The sequence below is a fragment of the Hoplias malabaricus genome, chromosome 2 (assembly GCF_029633855.1).
Source record: "Hoplias malabaricus isolate fHopMal1 chromosome 2, fHopMal1.hap1, whole genome shotgun sequence".
Taxonomy (NCBI): Eukaryota; Metazoa; Chordata; class Actinopteri; order Characiformes; family Erythrinidae; genus Hoplias; species Hoplias malabaricus.
This window is the reverse complement of record NC_089801.1, coordinates 78,692,018-78,711,146: the sequence shown is the minus strand read 5'-3', so window position 1 is coordinate 78,711,146 and position 19,129 is coordinate 78,692,018. Positions and strand designations below refer to the sequence as shown.

Below are 19,129 nucleotides of genomic sequence, written 5' to 3'. Positions count from 1 at the left end.
ATCTGGAAATGTGTCTCATTCAGCATCAATGCTGAAATATTAAAATAAACTCACTGAGAAACAATACTCACACGGCCTTTCTGCAGTTGCTCACAGCTGGGATCAGTCTCCAATAACCCGTCTCAGTGGTGTTGTAGTTCCTCAAGTCCAGTTCATCCAGCACCTCGTCTGAGTTCACGAGCATGTAGGCTAATGCTAAACACTCTCCAGCAGACAGTCTCTTATCTGAGTGTTTCTCTGATTTGAGATACTCCTGGATTTTACTGGATAAAGAGGAGTCATTCATTTCAGTGAGACAGAGGAACAGGTTGATAGATCTGTCAGAAGGAAGATCCTCTGTTTCTATAATGTAATTGATGTACTGAACTGTTTTCTTGATGCTCTCAGAGCTGCTCACTGTGTGTGTCAGTAGGTCCTGCAGGAGTTGTTGATTGGACTCCAGTGAGATGCCCAACAGAAAACGGAGAAACACATCCAGGTGTCCAGTCTTACTCTTTAAAGCAGTACACACAGCTCCCTTCAGCAGCTTGTCCAGTGAAACACTGTCAGACCACTCTCTGTTTAGAGAACTCAACACATTCAGTTCTTCATTGCTCTTGTTCACAAATCTAAACATATGGAAAGCAGCCAGGAACTCCTGAAAGGTCAGATGCACAAAGCAGTAAACCTTCCTCTGGTAAAGCACAGACTCCTCCCTAAAGATCTCAGTGCAAATCCCAGAGTACACTGAGGCCTCAGTGACATCAATCCCACACTCTCTCACGTCGTCTTCATAGAACATCACATTGCCCTTCATCAGCTGTTTGAAAGCCAGTTTAGACAGTTTCAGAAACATCTTCCTGTTGTATCTCAGGAGTTCCTGTAGAGTTCCTCTCTCATCTTCCTCCTCATATTTCTCCTTCCTCATGATTGTCTGAGTGCACAGGAAGTGTGAGTACATTGCAGTCAGAGTTTTAGGGATTTCTGTGGTCCCTTGTTTCATGATTCGCTGAAGCACAGTTGCTGAGATCCAGCAGAAGACTGGAATGTGGCACATGATGTGGAGACTCCTCGTTGTCTTAATGTGGGAGATGACACTGTCGGCTTGGTGTTGGTCACTAATCCTCTTCCTGAAGTACTCCTCCTTCTGTGGATCATTGAATCCCTGAATTTCTGTCACACGGCTGATGTACTGAGAGGGGATCTGATTGGCTGCTGCTGGTCTGGAGGTAATCCAGATGTGAGCAGAGGGAAGCAGGTCTCCTTTGATGAGGTTTGTCATCAACACATACACTGAAGACACCTTGGTCACGTCTGACATTTTCTCACACTCTGAGAACTTCAGTGGAATTCTGCTTTCATCGAGGCCGTCAAATATGAACACAGTTTTACACACGTCATATTCCTTTGTGTCCAGACCTCTTAGCTCAGGATGGAGGTCGCACAGAAGTCCACGAAGACTGTACTGTTTGTCTTTAATCAGGTTCAACTCTCGGAATGGAAGCACAAACATGAACTCTATATCCTGATTGGCTTTTCCTTCAGCCCAGTCCAGAATGAACTTCTGCACAGAGACCGTTTTTCCAATGCCAGCAATGCCTTTAGTCAGAACGCTTCTGAGGTTTTTGGCTTTTTTGTCTCTTTCATTTCCATCAAGCACAAAAATGTCATTGCAACTAATTGATCTTATGTCATCTTGATGTTTCCTAGTTTTTTCAATCTGTAAAACTTCATGTTCTTCATTCACTCCTTCCATCTCTCCCTCGATGATGTAGAGCTGAGTGTAAACCCTGTTCAGGAGGATTTTATTCTCTTGTGTTTTGAATCCCTCAAATAAGCTTTCGTACTTGTTCTTCAGGCAGATTTTGTTTCTCTCTGAGACACTGAGCAGGACGTCATCCACTGGTTTGTATTCATTCATGGACTCCTCCATGTGTGGAAACTGAACAGAGCCTGTTTTAAACCTCCTTTTGCAGCAGGGACAGGTCAAGTCTCCTGAGTGGACAGACTGGTCCCTAAGGCTCCTGATGCACTGCCTACAAAAAGTGTGTCCACAGGTGACAGAGACTGGATCTGTCTGAATCTGCTCACACACTCCACACCTGGAACCATCCTGCAGTAGCACATCCCTCCTAGAGAACCCAGTAATGCATCAGTATCACAGACATAAACAGTATCTCATTTCTATTCAATACACGCAGTCATTCTTTTTCCTGTCAATGTTGGTTGTCTCCACTCAGATCAGTTTAGATAATCATCTTGGGATCATGCTGTCTATTATTAAATAAATGTCTAAGTTAATGAAAGTGCCTTTCAGAACAAGATATAGTCTCTAAACTGTAAAATATTTAGCATTTACTCTGTCACATTTAAAACATATTTATTCAGGAACGTTCTTGGGAGCATTCAGTTGATTTTATGCCATAGCATGATGTGCTCGAACCTATGCCATAGCATGATGTGCACCTCTCCAGAAATGTGACTGTGTGTCACATTGATGCAGACCACAATGACTGTGATTGGTCAGTAACTGGACAGATATTGTTTATGTTGAACCAAAAAAGTAAAGAAACATGACCTACCCCCTAAATAGTGCACTTGAAAGATTTAAAAAAGTAATTCTACTAGACCCCACTACATTGTGTAATACATAGTAAAATGTGATCTGGAGACACACAAAAGAATTGAATGTAAGCCTTAGAAACATCATCAGCTAATGAACAAATTCAGATACTTTAAGGTGCACATGTTACTCACAGATACTTCCAAACAAACACAGTTTGTGTAAAATCCAAAAGCACTAGTCAATAAGAGTGAATGCATTCGCACAATGAGACATGAACAGAAGGTCATCATGCCCAATACCAAGCACTGAACTGCATTCTCTGGACTAATGGAGCACCATTCAACACCTCAGGAGTGAGTCAGAATGGTGTCTGTGATCCAGAACTGATCATTCATCATCAGTACCTCACATTACTAATGGATTTGTTCTTGAGAGCAGTCAAAGTCAAATGGCAGTGTTGTTCCAAAGTCAAAAGCAAAGTCAACTACTCCCTTTTAATACCATTTATTTCAGAGAAAGGAGTCTACAGCCTCCCGGTCATATATTAGATCCCTGTTTAATGTAGAATGCTGTAAAGCTGTTAAAGCAAAAGGACACATCCTGAGGAACTTCCTGCTGTAAATCACCTCCATGTTGCATGATGCTGTGTCAGTGTCTCACCTCTGGTCTGTACCGATTCTTCCCTTACTGAAAGTAACATCGTGATGCATGGAGTTGTTGCTCTTCAGAGACACACAGCTGGGCTCTGGAGGTTCTGCCCTGAATGTCTGCTCTCTGAAAGGTGAAGAGAATATATAAGAAAAATAATGTATTCTAGAAGTGTGTGTCATGTGAAAATTCATGTGAAATCAAGAAAAAGAAAAATAACTTATTTAAACAATGGTTCTTGCCATTTATTTATATATAGGCAAATAACTGGAGATAGTGCTGGACCATGTGGCTGATTAATGACATCACTATGGTTTTATGATATTCTATATTTTTACCCCATTCTCCAAACTTTTGGGACAATTTTTAAAATGCAGTGAAAAACAGACTTTTCTCTGTTCTTTTTTTTTGCTAATTCTCATAAACCTTTTCTTTACTGACAAAAGGTACAAAGAAAATTTTCAAATGTGTTCACTGAACAACTTGATTGTGTTTTGCAAACATAAAAAAAAATTCAAATGTGACATCTGCAATAACATACAAAAAGCAAAATGACTTTAATATGCAAAAAATATGCAAGACAATTTACTATACAACATAAATAAACAATAAATAAAGGGAGGGGAGAGTAACAAGGGGGGGGGGGCAAAACACAGAGGCTAAACTCTAAACACAGAGGCTAGATGCTAAACACAAGGGCTAAACATAGAGGCTAAACGAGATGGCTAAACACTAAACACAGAGGATAAACAAAACACAGAGGCTAAACACAAAGACTATAAACATCAAACCAGAACATAGCAAGACTCTTAAGCAAGAACCACAAACATACATACAACCACAATGACCCACAAACAGGTAACACTGACATGGACTATAAAAAGACTACACAAACAAGAAACACCTGGGACAGATAATGAGCGGGCAGCAATACAAAGGAGACAGAAGAGGGAGGAGCAAATGCGAAGACAAGGAAGACGGGAACAAAACAAAGAGCCATGTGCTTATACATACATGATAGACAAAGGAAACAATGACTTTACAGACTGTTTAAGATTTGCTACTTTAAAACTTTCCATTATAAGCAGGTGAATAAAAAAAGGTATAATAGAAGCAACCACCTACAATTTCAGTCTTTTTATGAATAAACCAAAAGTCTTAGCTCAGAATTTTATGTGCAATTTTGTGCCAAGTTTTGTTTTTCAGGAATATTTAACAGATAGTGCCCTGATTTATAACGGATATCTGTAGGGAACATGCAGGATTACCCTGTCATTTGGAAATGAGTGCATTAGTTCATGCACATTTTAGATATAATATAAGATATTATTCATTAATTATCTCTAAGCACTTATCCATCTCAGGGTCGTGGTGGGTCCAGAGCCTACCCGGAATCACTGGGCGCAAGGCAGGGTCACACCCTGGAGGGGGTGCCAGTCCATCACAGGGTGACACACACTCACACATTCTCTCACACCTACGGACACTTTTGAGTCGCCAATCCACCTACGAATGCATGTTTTTGGAGCGTGGGAGGAAACCGGAGCACCCAGAGGAAACCCACACAGACACAGGGAGAGCACACCAATCTCCTCACAGACAGTCACCCAGAGCGGGACTTCAATCCAAAACCTCCAGGTCCCTGGAGCTGTGTGCCTACAACACTACCTGCTGTGCCACAGTGCCACAGCTCTTCATCCTTACTACACCTGGTGTGCTGAGTGTAGCTCTGTCAGTTTGGGTGGCACAATCACTCTCAAACCCCACATGAGGCATCCATGCTGCACAGTGAGATCATGATAGGGAGATAGGGAGATAGCTCGTCCCCTGCATCCTTTGCAGCTGGAAAACAGTTGTGACCATTTCCATGACACGGGACAGGGTGGAGTCATACATGGTGTGGCTCTTGATCTCGGCGTGGCCGACTGGCAATGTGTCCAACTGCACCTTGTGTCTCCCTGGGGTCATGAGGGAGCGGTAACCTCGACAGTCCATCAGCGTTGGCATGTAAGGCCCCTTTTCTGTACTCAATGGTGTAATTGTGAGCAGAGAGCAGGAGTGCCCAGCGTTGCATGCGAGTGGCTGCCATGGATGGTGTGCTTTTCACTGGACTGAAGATGGTTGTAAGCGGGCGATGGTCAGTGAGTAGAGCGAATGTATTGCGATACAGGTACTGGTGAAACTTGCGTACTCCTAAGACTATCGCTAACGCTCGCCTCTCAATCTGAGCGTAGTTTTGTTCTGCTTTGCTGAGAGTGCTGGATGCAGAGGCGATGAGTTTTTCATCGCCATCGGGCATGACATGAAAGAGAACAGCTCCAACCCCATAGGGTGAAGCGTCGCAAGTGAGGTGAAGAGGCAACTCGGGGTTGTAGTGTGTGAGCACCTCCGGTGAAATCAGGAGTGCTTTCGCATTCTGGAACGCTGATGCGCAGGCTGACGTCCACTACCATTTCTTTTATTTGTTCAGCAATTCATTCAACGGCTTTAGCACAGTGGCCTGATCAGGGATGAAGAGTCCATAATAGTTAAGCATTCCTAGGAAAGATCGAGGTTGACTTACATCGCCTGGTGCTGGTGCTTCCACGATGACGCATACCTTTTCCAGTGACTTGTGGAGCTCAGCAGTGTCGATTACGTAGCCCAGGTATTCCACAGACTCCTGGAAGAAGAGACATTTCTCTTTCTTGATGTGCAGGCCGTATTCCACTAGCCTGCTGAGCATTGCATCCAGGGTTTTCAGGTGTGTCTGCTCGTCAGGACCACTGACAAGTATGTCGTCCAGGTAGCAGTGAGTGTATGTCAGTCCGAGGAGCACCTGGTCTATTGCCTTTTGGAATAAGGCGGCCGATGATGCTACACCAAACGGCAAGCGATTGAAGCAGAAGAGTCCTTTCTGTGTTGAGATGGTCAGCAACTTCTTGGAGCTCTCTTCTACTTCCATCTGTAGATATGCATTGGATAGATCCAGCTTACTGAAGCGTTGACCTCCAGCGAGAGAAGCGAACAAGTCCTCAATACGAAGAATTGGGTATTTGTCGATGCAGAGCGCTGGGTTGAGTGTGACTTTGAAGTCCTCGCAGAGTCTTACGGTGCCGTCCTTCTTGTTCACGGGCACCACTGGCGTAGCCCAGTCACTATGCGCTACCGGTGAGATGACACCAAGGTCAGTGAGGCGTGTCAGTTCAGCTTCCACTCGCGGCCAAAGAGCATATGGCACATTGCGTGGGGGACAGAATTTGGGTACACTGTTTGGTCTTAGAGTGAGCCTGGCTTTCACTCCAGTCATGGTGCCTAACTCATCGGAGAAAACAGCGGAGTGTCTCTTTAACACTGTCTCTAAGCTGTCTGTCTATCTATGTTCAATTGCATGTACCTTTAAGTCTCTCCAATTCAGTTGAATGGCTCTCAGCCACTCCCTGCCAAACAATGGTGGAGCATCCGCCTTCACCGCATCCAATTCCATCTCCATTTTCTTTCCATTGACACTACTGATATGCATGAATACTTCCCTTTTTGAGACACTGCATACAGTCCCAAGTCACTGTCACTATCTGCTTTCGTTCCTTCCCTTTCATTTGCCTCCACGTGATGGATCTTTTTCTTTCTATCTTTCATGCTGTGTTTGTGAGCATGGCTTTTCTGTTCAGGCTTTCTAACTTTGTGTTTATGTTCTCTTTTGTGACTGCCCTTTGATCTACCCCTACACATTCGTTTCGTATGGCCTTTCCTCCCGCACTTGTGACATTCGTGGTCTTGTACCAGCAGTCATCATCACTGTGATTTCCCTTCCCACAGCGGCGGCATTTTTCACCTTGCAAAAACACTGCATTTATTTTCATATATTATTTACTTAACTGCTGTACTTCACATGCTGCTTTATCTGCTGACACTCTGCTGTGTGTTCCACCGCTTTCTTGAACATGAGGTTTTCCTCCATCAGAAGACGCACAGTTTCTGCACAGCTTCGCATTTCAATCTGGAAACAAATTTGTCCCTCAGAGCGTCTTCTAGGTAAGCCCCGAACTCACAGTGTTCCGATAGCTTCTTGAGCACTACTACATACTGTGCTACCGTTTCTCCTTCCCCCTGATTTCGCTTGTGGAACCTGAACCTTTTGGCTATAACAAGTGGTTTTGGTGTGAAATGATCTTTAAGCACAGTCACAACCTGTTTGTAAGTCTTTGTGCCAGATGCCACGGGAGCTACTAAGCTACGAAGCAGTCCATATGTTTTAGGTCCCATCACACTGAACAGTACTGAAACTTTCTTAGCCTCATGAATGTCATTAGCCACCAGATAATGCTCAACATGTTCAATATACATTGCCCACTGCTCACCAGACTCATCGAAAACGTCTATATGTCCATATATTCCAGCCATCATACGTCTTTCTGGGATTACTTGCACTGTAGATGAACTCAAAGCACTCAATGTCCTAGTATCCGTTGATAGTTGGCTCATAGTTGATCAGCACATTAGCTAGCCACGCGGGTGTATATTTTGGTCCAAAACTTGCAAAAAGCTGGTTTAACTTTCACAGCCAATCGATCCAAAATATTCTGAAAAACATGACTTCATCGCCAATTTATGTTATGTTGCTCACTTATAGTGTAACTAAGTAAACATTATTACTCGACACACAAAGCGAGGAGGACAACTTCTTGCTGGTTCACTCACGTATTTATTTGAACTACTGCCACTCTGGTTACATTCAGAATCCCTAGATACCCTAGTGGCAGTCTGCCCTCAGGTGGGTAAGTGTAAATAGGACATCTCTAGGTTCATACATCACAGATTTGTTCTTGAGTGCAGTCAAAGTCACATGGCAGCATTGTTCCAAAGTCAAAAGCAAAGTCTTCCTCAAAAGAATATAAGCAGATACTGCAACAAAGTGGGAACTACTCCCTGTCAATACCATTTATTTTAGAGGAAGATATTATTCACACTCTACATGCTGCCACTGGGTAGACTAATCCGTAAGCATGATATTCAGTTCCACTGTTACACTGATGACACACAACTGTATATATCAGCCAAACCTAATGATGTTGCTTGTCTACGTAAAATAACAGAATGTCTGACTGAAATTAAAGACTGGATGATGCAAAATTTTCTCATGTTAAATTCTGATAAAACCGAGGTCTTGTTACTAGGTACAGATACTCAGAAACATTCATTCATTCATTCATTATCTGTAACTGCTTATACAGTTCAGGGTCGTGGTGCGTCCAGAGCCTACCTGGAATCATTGGGCTCAAGGTGGGAATATACCCTGGAGGGGGCTACTCAGAAACATTCACTCAGAAATGCTGCTATTAATCTTCATAATTCAACATTAAAACACAGTACCATCATTAAAAACTTTGATTAGCCTTTGATTCGACTCTCACATTTGATACCCAGATATCCAATACAGTCAAAACCGCCTTCTTCCACCTATGCATTATTGCCAAATTTTGGCATATTTTATCCTTAAAAGATGCAGAGAAACTAGTGCATGCTTTTATAACTTCATGTCTAGACTACTGCAATGCGCTCCTGGCAGGGGCTCGTGCAAAGCGCTACACAAGCTTCAGTTAGTTCAAAATGCAGCAGCCAGGGTGCTCACTACAGCACTAGACCATATCAACCCAGTTCTCTCGTCCCTACACTGGCTACCCGTAAAATTTCACATTGACTATAAAATACTCCTCTTAGCTTATAAACCTCTAAATAATTTAGGCCCACAGTATCTTACTGAACTTCTCATACCTTATTGCCCATCACGTACACTTCGTTCACAGGATGCCCATCTACTCTTAGTTCCTCGCATTAAGAAAAACACTGCAGGAGGAAGAGCCTTTTCTCACAAATCTCCTCAACTCTGGAATAGCCTCCGGTTACTGTTCGGGGCTCAGACACACTCTCAATCCTTAAATCTAGATTAAAAACCTACCATTTCAATCAAGCTTTTGGCTAATCACTCACTCTCAGGTTACTCCTTCTCTATTTGTATTAGAGCTGGTTTTCATATTATCACTGCTCTGTATTAACCCTGTTATATTACCATAGCTACAGCTTTTTTAGTTAGCTTTCTAGTAATCGCCAACACACTGTCTGTCGCTGGGTTCTCTTGCCTGACCCGTGGAAGCTTTTTTCGCAAGACAATTTTGCCCGTTCTTTACCATGACTCTAAATACCTCTGTATTTTTATTTGTTCACTTTGTCTGGTTTTCTTTCTCCTGTCTCTCTCATGCTCTGAGATGTCCTGCAGCTCTCCAGGTGTTGCCCTGATCCAGCCCCTGTGTATCCTGTACAGGATCCTGGCCTTGTCTCATCTACCCTATCATGTTTGGCCATGCTGTTTTATCTCAAATTAACTCTGCACCTACTTTTAACTCTCAAATTACTGATCACCTCCTCCTTCCTCAGACTCATATCACTAATATTCTACATTCACATTACTATAACCCCCTTCATCTGTCATCACTTCACTTTTACTTTTTCTGTTCTCTGTGGTGTCTCCCATGTCGACCCAAGGAGGATGGGTTCCCCGTATGAACACAAACACCGCACACTAACAACACGCCACATAAAAATGCACTCTCCACCAACATACCACACAAACAATGCACACTCAACTAACACACCACACAAAAACACACTCTATAAACATGCCACACGAACACTGCACACTCCACAAACACCACACAAACACACACACACACACACACACACACACACACACACAAGAAAATTCAAGAAAAAATTAACAGGCTGCTTGTTGAGGCGACTCATGCTAAAACTCACTAGAGTGTGGTTCAGGTCTCACCTCTGATCAGAACTGATTCTTTCATTGCTGAAATATGGAGGCTGAGTCATTGAGTTGTTGCTCTTCAGAGACACACAGCTGGGCTCTGGAGATTCTGCTCTCAACGTCTGCTCTCTGGAAATGTGAAGTGGAGACATAAGGAAGAGTTAAAGCTACACTAGGCACTTTACACTCCACAAACACACCACACAGACACTGCACACTCCACTAACACACCACACACTCCACAAACACACTGCACAGACACTGCACACTCCACTAACACACCACACACTCCACAAACACACTGCACAGACATTGCACACTTCACTAACACACTGCACAGACACTGCACACTTCACTAACACACCACACACTCCACAAACACACCGCACAGACACTGCACACTCCACTAACACACCACACACTCCACAAACACAATGCACAGACACTGCACACTTCACTAACACACCACACACTCCACAAACACACTGCACAGACACTGCACACTTCACTAACACACCACACACTCCACAAACACACTACACAAACACTGCACACTCCACAAACAAAACGCACAAACACCGCACACTCCACAAACACACTGCACCCTCCACAAACACACCGCACACTCCACAGACACACCACACAGACACTGCACACTCCACTATCACACCACACAAACACTGCACACTCCACAAAGACACCACACAAACAACGCACACTTCAATAACACACCTCACAAACACATCACACTCCATTAAAACACCACACAAAAACAGCACACTCCAAAAACACACCACAGAAGCACTGCACACTTCACATACACACCGCACAAACACTAAAAACTCCAAAAACACACAGCACAAACACTGTACGTTCCAACAACACATCTCACAAAAACATCATACCCCACAAACGCACACACAAAACACATCACACTCCACAAACACACCACGCAAAAGAACAGCCACAGTGATTAAAAGGAGAAATATATCTGTGTTACTAAAAAATTATTATTATTAATTGAAAATGAAATCTGCTGCCAATTATTTTTATCACTGATTTTTATCAATTTTGTCAATTAATTTTTGTAGCCTTATATAATGAATAATTATCACTAGAACCCCCTCCATTCACCACATCACTCCTGTCTTGCAACAGCTCCACTGGGTCCTTGTCAAGTTCTGCATCGATTACAAAATCCTTCTGCTCACATTCAAGGCCATCCACAATTTTTCTCCTCCATATCTTTCCAATCTTCTCCATGTTGCTACTCCCCCTCGCACCCTCAGATCTCTCTCCATTCATCTGTCTGTCCCTTCCGCCTGTCTCACTACCATGGGGAGTAGAGCCTTCAGCCGATCTGCTCCCCAGATTTGGAATTCTTTACCACCGGACATAAGGAATTTAAACTCACTTTTACAATTCAAGTCCACACTCAAAACCCACCTGTTTAAGACTGACTCAGTTGTGTTGTCTTATTCTAACTTGTTTTAATGTTGCTTACTCTTTTGTTCCTTTATTATTTATTCTATTTTCTATTTTTTTTCTGTGAGGTGTCCTTGAGTGACAGGTGAAATAAAATGTATTATTATTATTATTATTATTATTATTATCAAACTCAAGAAAATCCTAAAGGCTCTTTGTTACTAGGGATGGGACATTCCACACACTGTCAAAGCATTTCTCGTGAAACAATGTTTTTTTTTTTTTTTTTTTGCATTAGGTTGAAAGTGTGTTTTCAAAAGCTGGTGATATCTTCAGTAAAAGAAGGAGCAGATTAAGCCACAGTGCAGCAGAACAAGTAATCTTACTGAATAAAAATACTTACGTCTACATCTGCTTAAGACAATGTGTGCTACTAATTTAAACTTAACATTCTGATTTATCCCTCGAATATTCCATAATTAAATGCTGCATCGTACGACTGGGACCTCTGGGAATCAACATCACTGACAAGTGAGTAGCAGGAGTCAATAAAACTGGAAAAATTAATGATGTATAAAATCAGTAATAGAAAGTAACACACTTTGAGTCTGAAGTTCTTTTTCCGCTGCTGAAGTTATGAGGCTCCATCATGAAGTTTCTATACTTTAGAGATAAAGCTGGACACTGGACATTCTTCTCTGCTTCCTGTGAAAAAATATTCTCATTAAAGGCTGGACGATACGGATCAAAATTTATATCACAATATATTTCTAAATTTAGGTCAATACGATAATTCTCATATCGATATGAACAATAAAAAAAGTCAAAGAAAAACTGCCAAGAACGGAAAGAAACATGACATTACCATCAAACAACACCCTCTTGGCTTCATCAATATTAATATTTATAAACTAACTTTAAAATTGAGGGCAGTGCCCTGTAATGAACGTCAGTCAGTAACACGTGCTGTAAATAATGTATACAGGAATATGGAAAATGTGTTATTGAAACATTTATCGTTGTGATATATATTGATATTTAAATATTGTCCAGCCCTAAGACAGTTCAATAAAACCAAGCAAATCCAGCAGTGAGAGAGAGAGAGCAGAGAGGAAGACATACAGAGAGAGAGAGAAAGACAATCAGACAGAGAGATGGTCCACACATATTCAATTACAAGTGATAAGAAATTATAAATAATTGCATGATTAACTGGTGCCTGACAGCTCCATGACAGCTATGCCACTCCTGAACAGAAAAGGAAGCAGTGCATGTTTGGGGAGGAAGCAGGACCTGCAGGTGGTTTTATATATCATTCATTATCTGTAACCGATTATCCAGTTCAGGGTCACGGTGGGTCCAGAGCCTACCTGGAATCATTGGGTGCAAGGCGGGAATACACCCTGGAGGGGGCGCCAGTCCTTCACAGGGCAACACAGATACACACACATTCACTCATACACTCTCACCTACGGATACTTTTGAGTCCCCAGTCCACCTACTGTTTTTGGACTGTGGGAAGAAAACGGAGCACCCGGAGGAAACCCACGCGGACACGGGGAGAACACACCAAGTCCTCACAGACAGTCACCCGGAGTGGGAATCGAACCCACAACCTCCAAGTCCCTGGAGCTGTGTGACTGCGACACTACCTGCTATATATATATATATATATATATTTAAATGTGTTCTTGTGAAAACAGACTTAATTCTTGTGTGAAACATTAAACACACAGCACAGATTATAACTAAAATGTGGTTTTAAAATAAATCTGACTTTAATATGACCTTGGTCCAAATTCAAACATATTTCGAACATCGACGGACATCATCTCAATGCGTTTTCAACTGACCTGTGTTTACTGGGAAGTGCGAGTACTGTACTGGGACAGGGGTGTCAGACTCTTTACCTCTCTGCTGCTTGTTGGATGCGTGCACAGCTGATGACACCCGCACAGCACCCTGAGAGTGATAGTAAGTGATAGGAGTGATCCAAAGTCACTATCTAAATGTTTTTCTCACAATATAACCACACGATTTCAGTTAAATATGTGATTCAGGGCAAAAAAAAACTTGAAAGGAAAAGAGCAACAAGAGACTTTTATAGATGCTCTGAAGTTCCTCTGAGACGGTACACTCAGAGAGAGAGAGAGAGAGAGAGAGAACCGTTACGGGCTCGGAAATTATTGTGTTACAGCTGTCGTCACAGAACAGAGTGTAGGAGGTCCGTAAAGTTACGTTGATTTGAGATATTCAGCGGATATACCGGGCTCCCCCCTCCACTCGCTCACAAACTGTGGAGTAAGATTACTGTCAAAAATAAATGTGGATTCACATGTATTAGGGCGGCAAGGTGGCGCAGCAGGTAGTGGATCCACTGGTAAACGTTGGTAGGTGGATTGGCAACTCAAAAGTGTCCATAGGTGTGTGTGTGTGTGAGTGTTTGTCGCCCTGTGAAGGACTGGCGCCCCCTCCAGGGTGTGTTCCTGCCTTGCGCCCAATTATTGCGGGTAAGCTCCGGACCCACCCTGACCCTGAATCAGAAAAGTGGTTACAGTGAATGAATGAATGAATGTATTATCAGTTTGTGTGAAATTAAAAACGTTTATATTTGTTGTGTACTACCAAGCTTGATTTCTCCATTCCACCTTAAATAGGTGAAAATGCGAGGCTTTTCAAACATAATTTTTACTCAATTTGTTTAAAACACACACATACCATGAAGAAACACACATTAATCTGCATCAATTTCTTTAAAATAAAACAATGTTATTACACTTTTTAATCCTGTTGTTATTCACCTCCTTCGTATAAAACACAAAACACACACCGTCCTGTTTTTAAACCTTTCAAACATCGCCTTACCTCACTTTCTTTAAATAAAACACAAAAACTACGGTCTTTACTCTTTCTAATCTATACAGAGGCGTCTGTACTTCTATATTTTTTTTTTTTGGGTCCAGTAAAATCTAACATTAACTCTGTTCTCTTTCATGGCTGTGAGACTCTGTTTGTAGACCTGACCACACGGTGGACTGTAAAATGACAGGGGGCGGGATCATAGGAGCTCTGCTCCGGACTGGGCACTTCTCAAAGAGAATATACTGCAGTGCTGTGAGAGGCAGCGGTGTTTGAGCTTTGACTGTTTCCTTAATCTATGATCACACCCTGGACATTTAATGACTAAATACAGTTAATATCCTACATTGCTCCTTTAAGAGCTCATGTCTGTTAAAGTTAATATGAACATCTATATACTGCACTACCACAGTAGGAATATCAAGCTTGTAACAACTATGTAGTTTTACTGCAGGTTTACTCCATTTTTAAAGAACTTATTGTAAAAGGAGACAAAATTCCCTTTTTATTTAACTGTTTGTCTCTGTGTTAATAATAATGTTAGTTTCTATAAAACACAAATAAATGTTTGTAGTCGTTGTTGTTTCTATTTAATTCTATTGTTGTTGTCTGGACTCCATTTATTATTTGACTTTGTTCAACAGCAGTTAACATTTTAAAATCCCAGGTGAATAAACTCTACATTCCTCTGCAGTAAACCGGATGAACCTGTTTATTGTCACAGACACTTGGCCGTGTTCAGTTTATTCACAGACGTCAAAATTACGTCTTTTTGAACAACACCTTAAATATAACTTAGGTCTGAAAAACATAACTAAGAGAAGGAATGGTAGATATAAACACACAGCTGTAAACAATGAGACACTGAAAAATAATGTTAACGATTAAACACCTACCGAGTGAAATCCAGACCGTCTTCCTCTGAAATCTTCTTCAGCTCAGAGTCACTTTTGGTTCAGTTTGTTTCCTCATTCTTGTTTTTCACCTGTGGATAGAAACCTCCTGATCATCACCCAGTGCTTATCATAACATTCTCTATGGGAAAGTTTAACAGACTGGAAAAAGGCATAATGTGGCCACAATTTATATTTTATATTTTTAACCCATTGTGTTAAATCCAGTAAATAAACAGTGGGGGCTCAGTAAAGTTCACAGAAGTGTGTTCTCTGTGGAGGATGTGTTCACTTTCTGTTTAATAAAGAAATGATCAACACACAATATATGAATGCATTGGACTGTAACATAATCCTGTTACACAGTTCTGGATTTACACTGTGAATGAGAGAGAGAGAGAGAGAGAGAGAGAGAGAGAGAGACTCAGAGACTCTTCTATATCTAATCTGTGGGTCAGTGTCCAAACACATATTGTAATGTAGTGTAACTGAGTGTTCTGCTTTTCTCAGTTTAAAACCTCTTGTATCCTTCATGAAGCTGAAACCCAGGTGTCCACACATCAGCACAAGACTTAAACTCTCACTCAGTTACACACACAGCCTGTCCTTTCTGACACAAACTCACTGCGGAGTCTAAATAAAACTCCACACCTAGCACAGACCCAGACAGCAGACACATTTGGGCCGAATCTGTGTCAGTTTTGGGATTCATTTACGGTTCAGTAACGGCACTGGCACAAGTGTGGTGTGAGCTGGACCTGGGCCAAACGTCACGACCCAGGCCTGGCCTGAGTTACAGCTCGTGTTGTGTGGCCAGGCGTGGGCCGACTCTCAGGAGCTGGGCTTGACTTGGGCTATGGTGTGTGTTGTGTGAGTCAGGCGTGGACCAAATGTTGACATGTGGCTCATACACAGTGGAGCTGTGGCTGAGGTGAAGTATCCAGCCTCACCCTGAGTCAATGCCATCATTCCAGGCCAAATATGACACCTGCTCCTCCAGTGCTTTTCTGAAATGAAGGGCATTAACAGTGGGTTTGTTGATACTTTGCTGCAGTAACAGTCTTCTATGTTCTAGGAAGGCTTTAAACTCTGTGCTGCAACATTGCTCTGAGGGTTTGATTGTATTCAGCGACGTTAGTGAGGGTCGGTGCTGAGATGAATCTCCAGCTCATCACAGAGGTATCATCAGACGGAGCTTCATCACTCCAGAGAGCACAGTTCCACTGATTCACCGCCCAGTGCTGGGAGATTTTACACTCTGCTCGGCACTGGACATGGTGACCTTAGGCTCATGTGTGGGTGCTTTAAACCAGTGCTTCTCCAACTGTGCCTTATGCCCCCCACCTGCCCCCGGAACAGAGGGAGAATCAGGGGGCACATGTTTCTGAGTCAGAAACAGAGATGAAACTGAACACAGTCAGCCACTGCATCAAGAAACGCACCCTGAAACATTTCTGAAAGGAGAGAGCCATATAACATTTCTGTTCATAAACAGCACCAGGTTCTGAGCCCAGATTCATCTCAGACGCTGAAAGACTGAAAGTGCCGTGGTGAAACGAGTCCAGGTTTCAACTGTTTTTCCTGAAAAAAGGTAACATTTGTAAAGTTTTAAAGTGAAATTTAAAGTGTTATTTATATAGAATCCCCTCATTTATTAATGATTTATTGCTGAGCTTTGTTACATGTGTGTAATCTCCTGTGTGATTGTGTAGTGGACACACCTCAGGTCTTTGTGGTGATGAAAGTGGATGAAGCCTGTGAACTGGTGAAAAACGACTCGAGGAGAATTTACTGCAGCAGAAAGATCAAAGAGAAGGTGATATTATATGCGTTCATAATGTAAATATATATGTGTGGATCACTCTTTCTCTGAGCCAGTGTTCTGCATAAATACCTCATAAAGTGAGTGATATTCTTCAGATTCAACTCGACTGAAAACTGTGGGATTTCTCTGAAAATTAAAAATCAAGTGAAGTACTTTACGTCAAATTAATACACGATTAAATATTCAGCGTGTAACAGCTTCTAGATCAAATACATTTCAGAGCAATGTTCATTTAATGCTGCATTGTGTTTAAATAATTACTCGTGTCCTGCTCGTGTTAAACACTCGCCCCGTGATAAAAACCTTGACCATGTGCTAAAATTAGCATTTGTTTATTATTTTAGGAAGAATGATTGTGTCCACACACTTTTGCCCAGGGTCTGTTTCTGGCTCCAACACTGATTTAAACTAAACGTTACTTTAATGATCTCAAGAATTTAGGGATTCTACGTCATCAGAACGACAAGGAACTTTACTCAGTGGAAATTGTTGGGTTTTTTAAATAAGGCTTTGTTCTTCAAGGTGAACCAGGCACAGAGCTTTTTACTCGACAGCCTCTTCCTCCTCACCCTCTACTTCTGGAGTCATAGCCACTACAGCTGTAGAAACACCCCCTGTGTCACGTTTAGCTTCAGGCTCATGGTTTTAATCCCAACAATAAATAATAATTAATAAATGTTTGTAATTACAGCAAGAATTAAACTGAAGAATTATTAAACACTGCTGCTGTTAACAGTGAGACACTGATTTCTTTTCTGAGTTTGTGTTAAAACGATTAATATTTATTTACACTGTGGTTTATCAAGTGACTAATTTCATAGATTAAAACAGCATTAAAATCACATGAAGACACACAATAGAAAAGAATATTCTTCTCTTAAAACACTGTTGGTACATGATTATATAAACTGATTATATAAATAAAGCTCTTAATATCTGTGGAGTTAGTCATGGGAACATTGGGTCTTTTTCTCTCTTTTTTACCAGAGAAATCACTGAGGATCTTTTGTGTTTACATTCTCTTATAGTCTTTACTCTCATACATTCAGCTTGTTGTTGCAGTGAAACACAACAGAATATTCTTCTTCAGTAACAGGGTGTGACCGCCACATCTGTGGATTAACATTTACGCATTTGTAAAGTATTTTGAGACTAATCTCTCTCCATAAAACTACCAGCAAAATCATTAAAGGAGGGAGAGGAGGTAAAGCGCTGCGGGCTCACACTGCCCCCCTGTGGCCCTCGTTGGAAATACCGCTCTTATTTTAAAACACTCATTCTTACACAGATGCAGTTTTCGGTATTTTCTGAAAATAGACAATATGTACCTCAAAGTGACCAAACGTTTAAAATAGTCTGTCACCAAACATAAAGGTTTTATTTGGTTGTTCTGTGATAAAACAAGTAAATTTAAGTTTATTCTAAAATATGTTCCCAGGCGCTCCCTCTCTCTCCCAGACCCAGAGAGAGTGAGTGATCTCGGCACATCGTCTCTCTTTGTCTTCGTCTGAGTCCCTGCTATTGGTTTACAGAGGTGTCAATCACTTCTGACCCGCCCCCTCAGAGCTGTGAGCGAATCCCTGTGGAGAGCGGCGTCCAGCAGCGCACCCCTCCCCCGGGGAATAGGACCCCGCTCACAGCCGGCAGCCGCTCATTGGTCCACAGCTGCACTGAATCTAAGAAGGAACGCTCTCAACTTTGAATTCACGAAGACGTTACGTCAAAACTTACCATTGCCTGGGCGCTAGGAGCTCCAGAACAGTGCGTTACCGTTACTCAGGAAATAAAGGCACGTTTACTGTGGCGTGGTGAGTAAGGGATTATCTTTTGGAGCTTTTCACCGGTGCGGCGCCTCTCTCCTGAGACTGTGTTTTTTTAAAGACAGAATCTGAAGAGATTTTACAGTCTGTTATGGTTTAAATGTCCGAGTTTAAATGTCGTCCTGCTCCAGGTGTAAACAGTCAGTACCGAGCAGGGGGCTGAAAGTCAGTGTGTGTGTAGTGGTGTTACTACTGAGACATATGAGGTGGTGTTGAGGGCTTTTTGATCAAATAATTTGACGCTATGAACTAATTAATGTTGATTAACAATAGAGGGCGTTTCTGTACAAAGGGTTTAATGGAAACTTTTACATC

At 42.0% G+C, this 19,129-nt stretch overlaps 1 protein-coding gene across 1 annotated transcript in view; it reads right to left on the bottom strand.

Annotated features, from left to right (window-relative positions):
* The window catches only part of LOC136678193 (NLR family CARD domain-containing protein 3-like), a 119,856-nt gene extending 114,364 nt beyond the window's left edge, over nucleotides 1–5,492 (bottom strand). Inside the window, exons 1-3 of the mRNA XM_066656140.1 lie at nucleotides 5,176–5,492; nucleotides 3,206–3,319; nucleotides 72–2,111 (exon numbers count right to left, since the gene is read on the bottom strand). Coding sequence (XP_066512237.1) covers nucleotides 72–2,111; nucleotides 3,206–3,319; nucleotides 5,176–5,492 — 2,471 coding nt within the window. The remainder of the gene's footprint in view (nucleotides 1–71; nucleotides 2,112–3,205; nucleotides 3,320–5,175) is intronic.
* Nucleotides 5,493–19,129: the final 13,637 nt, after the last annotated feature.